The sequence below is a fragment of the Xenopus laevis genome, chromosome 5L (assembly GCF_017654675.1).
Source record: "Xenopus laevis strain J_2021 chromosome 5L, Xenopus_laevis_v10.1, whole genome shotgun sequence".
In the NCBI taxonomy this organism is placed as follows: domain Eukaryota; kingdom Metazoa; phylum Chordata; class Amphibia; order Anura; family Pipidae; genus Xenopus; species Xenopus laevis.
This window is the reverse complement of record NC_054379.1, coordinates 158909091-158921519: the sequence shown is the minus strand read 5'-3', so window position 1 is coordinate 158921519 and position 12429 is coordinate 158909091. Positions and strand designations below refer to the sequence as shown.

At 40.7% G+C, this 12429-nt stretch overlaps 1 protein-coding gene across 2 annotated transcripts in view; it reads right to left on the bottom strand.

The window, feature by feature from the left end:
* The window catches only part of rcan2.L (regulator of calcineurin 2 L homeolog), a 60119-nt gene that overhangs the window by 3451 nt on the left and 44239 nt on the right, over positions 1-12429 (bottom strand). For both annotated transcript variants that reach the window (XM_018264075.2, XM_041563589.1), the window contains 2 exons: positions 9065-9238; positions 7500-7671 (listed from right to left, as the gene is read on the bottom strand). In XM_018264075.2, coding sequence (XP_018119564.1) covers positions 7500-7671; positions 9065-9238 — 346 coding nt within the window. The remainder of the gene's footprint in view (positions 1-7499; positions 7672-9064; positions 9239-12429) is intronic.

Here is a 12429-nt window from a genome sequence, read left to right as displayed (position 1 = left end):
GAATAGGAGAGGCCTGAATATAAAGAGGAGTAATAAAAAGTAGCAATAACAATACATTTGTAGCCTTACAGAGCATTTGTTTTAAGTTGGAGTCAGTGACCCCCGTTTTCAAGCTGGAAAGAATCAGAAGAAGAGGGCAAATAATTAAAAAAAACGAAATAATGAAGATCAATTGAAATGATGCATAGAATTGGCCATTCTATAAGACTTGAAGGTGAACCACCCCTTTAAAGGGCCAGTAGCATGAGGCAATGCTGCACAAACACCGGCATAACAACGACACTTCAGGGGCTGATTTACCTATAGTACAGTTCCCATAGCAGCAATTGCTTCTGATAAGTCTGTTAAAGAAACAGTAACATCAAAAAATGAAAGTGTTTTAAAGTAATAAAAATATAATGCAGTGTTGCCCTGCACTGGTAAAACTGGTGTGTTTGCTTCAGAAACACTACTATAGTTTATATAAACAAGCTGCTGTGTAGCCATGGTGGCAGCCATTCAAGCACAGGATACACAGTAGATAACAGATAAGTACTACTATAGTTTATATAAACAAGCTGCTGTGTAGCCATGGGGACAGCCATTCAAGCACAGGATACACAGTAGATAACAGATAAGTACTACTATAGTTTATATAAACAAGCTGCTGTGTAGCCATGGGGGCAGCCATTCAAGCACAGGATACACAGTAGATAACAGATAAGTACTACTATAGTTTATATAAACAAGCTGCTGTGTAGCCATGGGGGCAGCCATTCAAGCACAGGATACACAGTAGATAACAGATAAGTACTACTATAGTTTATATAAACAAGTTGGTGTGTAGCCATGGGGGCAGCCATTCAAGCACAGGATACACAGTAGATAACAGATAAGTACTACTATAGTTTATATAAACAAACTGCTGTGTAGCCATGGGGGCAGCCATTCAAGCACATGATAGACAGTAGATAACAGATAAGTACTACTATAGTTTATATAAACAAGCTGCTGTGTAGCCATGGGGGGCAGCCATTCAAGAACAGGATACACAGTAGATAACAGATAAGTACTACTATAGTTTATATAAACAAACTGCTGTGTAGCCATGGGGGCAGCCATTCAAGCACATGATACACAGTAGATAACAGATAAGTACTACTATAGTTTATATAAACAAGCTGCTGTGTAGCCATGGTGGCAGCCATTCAAGCACAGGATACACAGTAGATAACAGATAAGTACTACTATAGTTTATATAAACAAGCTGCTGTGTAGCCATGGGGACAGCCATTCAAGCACAGGATACACAGTAGATAACAGATAAGTACTACTATAGTTTATATAAACAAGCTGCTGTGTAGCCATGGGGGCAGCCATTCAAGCACAGGATACACAGTAGATAACAGATAAGTACTACTATAGTTTATATAAACAAGCTGCTGTGTAGTCATGGGGGCAGCCATTCAAGCACAGGATACACAGTAGATAACAGATAAGTACTACTATAGTTTATATAAACAAGTTGGTGTGTAGCCATGGGGGCAGCCATTCAAGCACAGGATACACAGTAGATAACAGATAAGTACTACTATAGTTTATATAAACAAACTGCTGTGTAGCCATGGGGGCAGCCATTCAAGCACATGATAGACAGTAGATAACAGATAAGTACTACTATAGTTTATATAAACAAGCTGCTGTGTAGCCATGGGGGGCAGCCATTCAAGAACAGGATACACAGTAGATAACAGATAAGTACTACTATAGTTTATATAAACAAGCTGGTGTGTAGCCATGGGGGCAGCCATTCAAGCACAGGATACACAGTAGATAACAGATAAGTACTACTATAGTTTATATAAACAAGCTGCTGTGTAGCCATGGGGGCAGCCATTCAAGCACAGGATACACAGTAGATAACAGATAAGTACTACTATAGTTTATATAAACAAGCTGTTGTGTAGCCATGGGGGCAGCCATTCGAGCACAGGATACACAGTAGATCAGATAAGTACTACTATAGTTCATATAAACAAACTGCTGTGTAGCCATGGGGGCAGCCATTCAAGCACAGGATACACAGTAGATAACAGATAAGTACTACTATAGTTTATACAGGTATGGGACCTGTTATCCAGATTGCTCGGGACCTGGGGTTTTCAGGATAACGGATCTTTCCATAATTTGGATCTTCATGCCTTAAGTCTACTAGAAAATCATATAAACATTAAATAAGCCCAATAGACTGGTTTTGCCTCCAATAAGGATTAATTATATCTTAGTTGGGATCAAGTACAAGTTACTGTTTTATTATTACACAGAAAAGGGAAATCATTTTTAAAAATTTGGATTATTTGGATAAAATGGAGTTTCTGGATATTGGGTTTCCGGATAAGGGATCCTATACCTGTATAAATAAGCTTGAATAAACTGAGCAATTAGAACGTTTTCACATAAAAATCGTGAAAATCGGAAATTGACGCTTGCGAATTTTCATGGGAGATTCACAAATGTAAATTTCCGGCAGAGAAACGCGGAAATTTGACGCAAATTCGTGCCAAGCCAAATTTTTTGCCCATCACTAATGAGCACCACATTAAAGGGGTGGTTCATCGTTGAGTTAACTTTTTACAATGGCTAAGTCTAAGCAACCTTTCAAATGGCTTTCAATTTCCCTTTTTATAGCTTTTTACAGATTTTAAATGGAAGGGTCACTGACCCCATCTAAAAAACAAATTCTCTGTAAGGAATAAATGTATTGTTATTGCTGCTTTTTATTACTCATCTTTCTGTTTAGGTCTTTCCTGTTCATATTCCAGTCTCTTGTTTAAATCAGTGCATGGTTGCTAGGGTAAATTGGACCCTAGCAACCAGATTGAGAGCTGCTGAATAAAAAGCCAAATAATTCAAAACTCTGCAGATAATAAAAATAAAAAGCCAACTGCAAATTGTCTCAGAATATCTTTCTCTACATAATATTAAAAGTTAATATAAAGTTGAACTCCTTCAACCCCAGACATACCTGGAAGCTCACTGCAGAATATGGAATAAAAACTACACGTGGAAGTGAAAATTGCCATTCAAGCCTCATCTACCAAACTCAACTGCACAGACAGAGGCATCTGTAAGGCAAGTAAACAATTCCCATCCTTCTCGTAGTGATTATATTGTCTCAATTAGCAGGTCTAATAAGGACAATCTAGTCCCTTGGGTTGGGTCTCATGAATGAAGGAGGCAGTGGAATTAAAGTTGCTCTTCTGATATAGAACATAAGGACCGGGGATGGAATGACTGCCCTCAGCCAACGGGAGGAGATACAGTAGCTATGGGACCTGTTATCCAGAATGCTCGCGACCTGGGGTGTTCTGGATAACGGATCTTTCCGTAATTCGGATCTTCATACCTTAAGTCTACCGTATATACTCGCGTATAAGCCGAGTTTTTCAGCCCCCAAAATATGCTGAAAAACTCTACCTCGCTTATACTCAGGTCAATCGCAAAAACGGTCGCCGGCGTCTAAGAATAGTCGCCGGAATCCAAGAATAGTCGCCGGCATCGAAGAATAGTCTCCAAGAATATTCGCCGTCATCCAAAAACGAAACGAGACGCCGGCACCTCCAATGGGAGCAGAAACCCTCAATTTTTTTTTTTTTTTTTTTTTTTTTTAAAACCCTCAATTTTTTGATTGAAATTTACCAGAAGCTGCTGCATTTCTCACCCTAGGATTATACTCGAGTCAATAAGCTTTCCCAGTTTTTGGAGGTAAAATGAGGTACCTCGGCTTATACTCGGGACGGCTTATACTCGAGTATATACGGTACTAGAAAATCACGTAAACATTGAATAAACCCAATAGGCTGGTTTTGCCTCCAATAAGGATTAATTATATCTTAGTTGGGATCAAGTACAAACTACTGTTTTATTATTACAGGGAAAAAGGAAATGATTTTAAAAAAAATTGACATTATTTGGATAAAATGGAGTCTATGGGAGACGGCCTTTCCATAATTCCATTTTAGAATATCAGTCTGGATCTTACTAACAGTGAACTTAAATGTGAACAGCCCCTTTAAGAAGGCACAACATCTACACGTGTGTTTATTGTATTTGTTTCTCCTTATGTCTCTATCTGCCCAGCGAGTGGCTGACAGCTCAGTGTATCTCTGTCTCACACATATACCATGGCGCCGTTACCTGCGAGTTCTATACAAAGAGCGACCTTGTGCCAATGTCATCCAATTGTTTCCCTTTAGCCGCGAGTCAGAAGCCGACAGAACAAAAGCCTTTCCTACGAGATGACGACAATGGCTTGTGTTTCCGTGGTTAATAAATGATACATATTTCACTTGTGTAACCGACACGTGCCAACAGCCACTGGGAATCTGAAAGGCTTAATGTCAATAAGGTATTTATACTGATACTGTCATGGGAAAACATGTTCTTTTCAAATTATATCAGTTAATAGACTGTTCCAGCAGAATTCTGCACTGAAATCTGTTTTTCAAAAGAGCAAACAGATTTTTTTATATTCAATTTTGAAATCTGAAATGGGGCTAGACATGTTGTCAGTTTCCCAGCTGCCCCCAGTCATGTGACTTGTGCTCTGATAAACTTCAATCACTCTTTACTGCTGTACTGCAAGTTGGAGTGATATCATTACCCCTCTCTTCCCCCCCCCAGCAGCCAAACAACAGAACAATGGGAAGGTAACCAGATAACAGCTCCCTAACACAAGATAACAGCTGCCTGGTAGATCTAAGAGCAACACTCAATAGTAAAATCCAGGTCCCACTTGTAATACCCCTAACAAAAGCCCTTGGCCTGCCCCCAATCCGCTCAAAACGTACCTTATTGACATCGTCTGACCATAGTGTGCTGAAGCTCCACCCCTACGTACATCATGTCCCACCCCTTTTACGTCACAGCCCGCCCTTTTTTTGGAAATTTTATTAAAAGGTGACATGGAGCCTACACACCAATATTACAACTAAAAAAATACACTTGCTGGTTCAGGAATGACATTTTGGGGCAGATTTACATAGGGTTAATTAACCCTCGATATTCGACTGCCGAATGTAAATCCTTCAACTTCGAATATCGAAGTCGAAGGATTTACTGCAATTAGTTTGATCGAATGAAAAATCGTTCGATCAAACGATTCGAAGGATTTTAATCAATCGATCGAGCGATTTTTCTACGACCACAAAAACATTAGAAAGCCTATGGGGACCTTCCCCATAGGCTAACATTGCACCGGTAGGTCTTAGGTGGCGAAGTAGGGGGTCGAATTTTTTTTAAAGAGACAGTACTTCGACTATCGAATGGTCGAATATTCGAACGATTTTTAGTTTGAATCGTTTCGATTTGAAGTCGTAGTCGAAAGTCGAAGTAGCCAATTCGATGGTCGAAGTAGCCAAAAAAAAAACATTCAAAATTCTAAGTTTTTTTTATTCTATTCCTTCACTCGAGCTAAGTAAATGGGCCCATTTATATTGTAGAGTGAATTATTTGCAGTGTAAAAGGTGTCATTTACAAAATAAAAACGACATCATAAAAATCATGACAGAATCCCTTTAACTTCAGAAATATCCCACAGTGACACTACTGAATATATCGAACGCTCAATACAATATAAGACCGTCTCCCATAGACTCCATTTTATCTGAATAATCCAAATTTTATAAAAACTATTCCCTTTTTCTCTGTAATAATAAAACAGTAGCTTGTACTTGATCCCAACTAAGATATAATTAATCCTTATTGGGAGCAAAGCCAGCCTATTGGGTTTATTTAATGTTTATATGATTTTGTGGAGAATTAAAGGGATCCTGTTATCGGAAAACATGTTTTTTTTTCAAAACACATCAGTTAATAGTGCTACTCCAGCAGAATTCTGCACTGAAATCCATTTCTCAAAAGAACAAACAGATTTTTTTATATTCAATTTTGAAATCTGACATGGGGCTAGATAGTTTGTCAATTTCCCAGCTGCCCCTGGTCATGTGACTTGTGCCTGCACTTTAGGAGAGAAATGCTTTCTGGCAGGCTGCTGTTTTTCCTTCTCAATGTAACTGAATGTGTCTCAGTGGGACCTGGATTTTACTATTGAGTGTTGTTCTTAGATCTACCAGGCAGCTGTTATCTTGTGTTAGGGAGCTGCTATCTGGTTACCTTCCCATTGTTCTTTTGTTTGGCTGCTGGGGGGGGGGAAAGGGAGGGGGTGATATCACTCCAACTTGCAGTACAGCAGTAAAGAGTGATTGAAGTTTATCAGAGCACAAGTCACATGACTGGGGGCAGCTGGGAAATTGACAAAATGTCTAGCCCCATGTCAGATTTCAAAATTGAATATAAAAAAATCTGTTTGCTCTTTTGAGAAATGGATTTCAGTGCAGAATTCTGCTGGAGCAGCACTATTAACTGATTCATTTTGAAAAAATGTTTTTTCCCATGACATTAAGATTCGATATCTGGAAAACCTCAGTTTCCGAGCATTCCGGATAACAGGTCTTAATCTGTAATTAAGGGTATTCCTCAGCCACAGGTACATTTGTAGAACCCAGAAAACCATGGAACACAGTCAGACAACGTTTCAGCTTCATTAAACCGTCTTCAGGGACGGCGACTCTTACAAATGCAGAATAAATGGAGCCTGATTTCTTGCCAGACTGGGGTCTCATACCCCACCCTGTATCCTTGTAACTGAGACAGAGTGAATGAAATGTTCCCTATAAGCGGGATGCACTGAATCCAGGATTTGGTTCAGGATTCGGCCTTTTCGAGTAGAATTCAGATTCAGCTGAATCTTTGTGCCTGGCTGAACCGAATCAGAATCCTAATTTGCATATGTAAATCACGTGACTTTTCGTCACAAAAGAATTTTCTCCACCTTTTCCTTTTTCTGCAGCTAATTTGCATATGCAAATTCGGATTTGGTTCAGTATTCGGCCGAATCTTTCACCAAGGATTCAGGGATTCGGCCAAATCTCAAATAGTGGATTGGTTGCATCCCTACCCTATAATGTTTGTTCCTGTTATAAAAACTGATTCATGGGGAATATCTTGAGTCCAACTGTGTAACTGGCATCAGCACCTCCTCCCAAAGTGCCATATGGAGGGGTCCAGGGAGTGGTTTCATTTTTCGCGAAACTGCGGCGAAAATTCACTGGCCAAAAATTCACCACAAGCAAAATAAATGGCCATGCATCAAAATTGGGGCGTGCATAAAAATGGCCGTGCGTCAAAATTATTCGGACACCCATTGACTTTAATGCGTTTGGACATAATAGCCGCGCCTATAAAAATTGTTGAGCGTTAAAATTATTTTGACTCCCATTGACTTCAATGCATTCCGCAAATTTTTCGTAGTTTCTAAGCGAAGTGAAAAGGGACAGATTCGCCCATCATTAGTCGCTTGTATAGACAAGAAGAACACGCAGATATAAATCACAGCCCCTGCTGCCAGTACCCAAATAATGAGCGATGTCCTTAGAAATAAGAAAGGGCCGAGTACCTACCTGGGCCGAGCTTGGCGACTGCATAAAGGAGGTCGTAATTAATAACGGGTGTGGCGTCGTCGATTGGCTGCCAGCCGAGGGGCGGGGACACGGGGGGTGAGATGAGGAACTGTTTGGCGGGCTGCGGGGGTGCCAGGTGAAGCTTATCTCCGTCTCTCTCTGGGGTCTGAACCTTTATAGGAGATGAGAGATAGGGAACCCACATTAATATAGAGGAGTCGCCTCCTACATCCCCTGACATGTGACTCTTAGTTTATGTTCATTGCGTGAAACGTGTGGTGGGAGCTTCCATACTGCTTTGCTTATACACTACAGTATGAGGCCACAGCTTTATGTGTTATGTTGCAGATGATTAAATGGAGGGATTTACTATTTTTAGTAGGGCATACAGCTCCTTCACATACTGTATGACCTTTCTGCCCATTATTAAACTGCAACTGACAGGGCATCGTCTAATAATAAGAACTGCAGGCCTTAAAAGGGAGGTGCACCTCCAGGTAAACTTTACCCCCATATGTAATATAAGGCACTAAGTTTGCCCAGGAGCAGTAACCCATAGCAACCAATACAATGTTTGCTTTTAAACTAGGGATGCACAGAATCCAGGATTCGGTTTGGGATTCGACCTTTTTCAGCAGGATTCGCCTGAATCCTTCTGCCTGGCCGAATCTGAATATGCAAATTAGGGGCGGGAGGGAAATCACGTGACTTTTTGTCACAAAACAAGGAAGTAAAAAATGTTTTCCCCTTCCACACCCCTACTTTGCATATGCAAATTAGGATTCGGTTCGGTATTTGCCCTAATCTTTCACCAGGTTCAGCCAAATCCAAAATAGTGGATTCAGCGCATCCCTATTATAAACAGGTGGCCAGTAAATGCTGCCTGCTGATTGGTTGCTATGGGTTACTGCACCTGGGCAAACTTAGTGCCTTTTTTTTTTGCATAACCCAATTACTATGTTATAGAATGGCCTATTCTTTCTAATTGGTCTGCCTGGTTGCTAATATAAACTGGACCCTAGCGATCTAGGAGGGCCGCCCCACAAAAAGCTAAATGTTTCAAAAGACTGCAAATAATTAAAAACAAAGACCAACTGCAAATTGACTCAACGTATCATTCTCTACAGAGCGCCAAAAGCTAATTTAAAGGCGAACAGCCCCTTTATGTCTGTGTTACATTAGCTATGAAAAACGTGTCCCCACCCTAGTGCCAATACCTGCACTGATTATTGGGCTATTATAGGGCTACATGGGGAAAGGGTTCTGATGATGTGGAGTTTACAATCTAAGGTCACTATCAGGAGCCAATTAACCTGTCTTTATGTTTCATGTAGACACGGGAAGAATATTTTAGGGCTTATTTATAAAGACTGGGCAAATTTGCACCTGGGCAGTAACCCATAGCAACCAATCCGTGGCTGGCTTTTTTCAGCCACCTGCAAACAATGAAAGCAAACCTTTGATTGGTTGCTATGGGTTACTGCCTAGGTGCAAATTTGCCCAGAGTTCATAAATGTGCATCACAACAGACAGACCGGGGGGGGGGCAGACGAGGGGCTTCTTACCTGTGCAAAGTACAGTTTTAATTTCTTGCCCCTGAACTGTGTTTCGTGAAGCTCTATCCTCGCTCTCGCCGCTGCCTTGGGGTGGCTGAAATTTATCCGCACTCTTCGGAAGCTCTTGAAAAGCTGCACCGTGACGCGGTCGTCATAGGCGCGAAACAGACCCTCGAATTTCTCCTGAAACATTAAAAAAAGGCCAATGAAGAGTCGTTACCCAAATAAACTTCAGAGTGGGGGGGGGGACTCCTGTTATTGGACCCCATGGGCCACTACACCTACAGCCTTTTCTGTGCAGAACCGGAGAGTCCGTTATCCAGAAACCCGTTATCCAGAAAGATCCGAATTACGGGATGGCCGTCTCCCATAGGCTCCATTTTATCCACATTTTTAGAAATGATTTCCTTTTTCTGTGTAATAATAAAACAGTAACTTGTACTTGATCCCAACTAAGATATAATTAATCCTTATTGGAAGCAAATCCAGCCTATTGGGTTTATTTAATGTTTATATGATTTTCTAATAGACTTAAGGCATGAAGATCCAAATCACGGAAAGATCCATTATCCGTAAAACCCCAGGTCCCGGCATTCTGAATAACAGGTCTCATAGCTGTACTTGATCCCAACTAAGATATAATTAATCCTTATTGGAAGCAAATCCAGCCTATTGGGTTTATTTCATGTTTAAATTATTTTCTAGCAGATTTAAGGTATGAAGATCCAAATTACAGAAAGTAAAACCCTAGGTCCTGAGCATTCTGGATAACAGGTCCCATACATGTACTGCAAATCAAACTAAATGGACCAGCCAATGTCAGTGTGGGAGGAGCAAGATTCGCCCCTTCCAAAAACCCTTTCCCTTTACATAGCCAGTGCAAAGAGCCAATGTTGAACTACAAGACCTATAACCACCTGTATCTGTTCTGTCTCAGTTAGTAAATAGGGGCCCTTATTTGTGTAATGCTGGTGAGTCACAGGCTGTAGGACCCAGCACCCAGCAGGTTAAAGACAGGGTGACAGAAAGCATATTGCAGCCATTCATGTGGCACCCACTGATCCACTAGCTGCTCCTGACCCGGACAATAAACTGATATCAGTGCAGAGAGCAGGGACAGAAGTAATGGGGCAGGAGAGGTTAAATCCAGCCCCACATCTGCCTCTCAATTAAAGGGACAGTAGCACTTAAATGCCACTTATACTATATGATTTCATATTTATCCAATGAAATCAATATATATTTACTGAATGGATTCTAAATCTCAGGCAATTCAGGGAAAGCTGTAATATTATATAAACTGTTATTGCTCATGTTCATACAGTGGGAGAAGCCAGCCCAAGGCCATTGCCCCATACATAGTTACATAGTTACATAGTTAAATTGGGTTGAAAAAAGACAAAGTCCATCAAGTTCAACCCCTCCAAATGAAAACCCAGCATCCCTACACACACCCCTCCCTACTTTTAATTAAAATTCTATATACCCATACCTATATTAACTATAGAGTTTAGTATCACAATAGCCTTTAATATTATGTCTGTCCAAAAAATCATCCAAGCCATTCTTAAAGGCATTAACTGAATCAGCCATCACAACATCACCCGGCAGTGCATTCCACAACCTCACTGTCCTGACTGTGAAGAACCCTCTACGTTGCTTCAAATGAAAGTTCTTTTCTTCTAGTCTAAAGGGGTGGCCTCTGGTACGGTGATCCACTTTATGGGTAAAAAGGTCCCCTGCCATTTGTCTATAATGTCCTCTAATGTACTTGTAAAGTCTAATCATGTCCCCTCGCAAGCGCCTTTTTTCCAGAGAAAACAACCCCAACCTTGACAGTCTACCCTCATAATTTAAGTCTTCCGTCCCTCTAACCAATTTAGTTGCACTTAGTCTCTGCACTCTCTCCAGCTCATTTATATCCCTCTTAAGGACTGGAGTCCAAAACTGAACTGCATACTCCAGATGAGGCCTTACCAGGGACCTATAAAGAGGCATAATTATGTTTTCATCCCTTGAGTTAATGCCCTTTTTTATGCAAGACAGAACTTTATTTGCTTTAGTAGCCACAGAATGACACTGCCCAGAATTAGACAACGTGTTATCTACAAAGACCCCTAGATCCTTTTCATTTAAGGAAACTCCCAACACATTGCCATTTAGTGTATAACTTGCATTTATATTATTTTTGCCAAAGTGCATAACCTTGCATTTATCAACATTGAACCTCATTTTCCAGTTTGCTGCCCAGTTTTCCAGTTTAGACAGATCACTTTGCAAAGTGGCAGCATCCTGCATGGAACCTATAGTTCTGCACAATTTAGTATCATCTGCAAAAATAGAAACAGTACTTTCAATGGCCACCTCCAGGTCATTAATAAACAAGTTGAAAAGCAAGGGACCTAGTACAGAGCCCTGCGGTACTCCACTAACAACACTGGTCCAATTAGAAAATGTTCCATTTACCACCACTCTTTGTAGTCTATCTTTTAGCCAGTTCGCTATCCAGGTACAAATACTATGTTCCAGGCCAACATTCCTTAATTTAACCAGTAACCTTTTGTGTGGCACTGTATCAAATGCTTTAGCAAAGTCTAAGTAAATCACATCCACTGCCATCCCAGAATCGAGGTCTCTACTTACATTCTCGTAAAAAGACCTCCCAACTGTCCCTTTTTCGGAGGGACAGTCCCTCTTTGACAGCTCAACCCGCAGTCCCTCATTTGCACGGGAAAGTCCCTCTTTTCTCTGCACTGAACAGCCAGAAAAAGAAACAAAGTTTCTCACTTAATTGGCTTTTAGCAGAGAGCCCAGAACAGCTAACAGGTGCAAATAAGATACTTTGTAGCAATTTTGAGACACAAAAACACAGTTTAGATAAGGAGAAATATTTTCAAACTTTCATAACCTGCCAAATTGTGTAAAACAAACATGGTAATTAGGGGGTGTGGCCACAGAAAGGGGTGTGGTCAAAAAATTGCTGCACTACGTGCGGAAAAAGATTTTTTGTCCCTCTTTTTACTTCCAAAATGTTGGGAGGTATGCATTATCCAACCAATCAGAGCTGTCCAGCTGGAGGGTCCTACTACTTTATTGGCCAGTGAGCTTGTATCTGAATAAACAAAGCAATGCAGCAATTCAAAACAGTTGGGCAGGTCAAGACATCAAGAGAAACCCCTAAATAGGATCACTGTGCTCTGAAATTCTCACTTATGCACCCAATGACTGACCCCACACTAAGGGTAAAATATATGGAAGTCTCCTGCTGTTTCTTTCTACAGATGCTTTATTTGGTTTATGTGATGGAGTAATTATGTGATGCACTTTGGGGCCAGTAACACTTTATTAACGTACACGTGGATTTAATTCCCTCG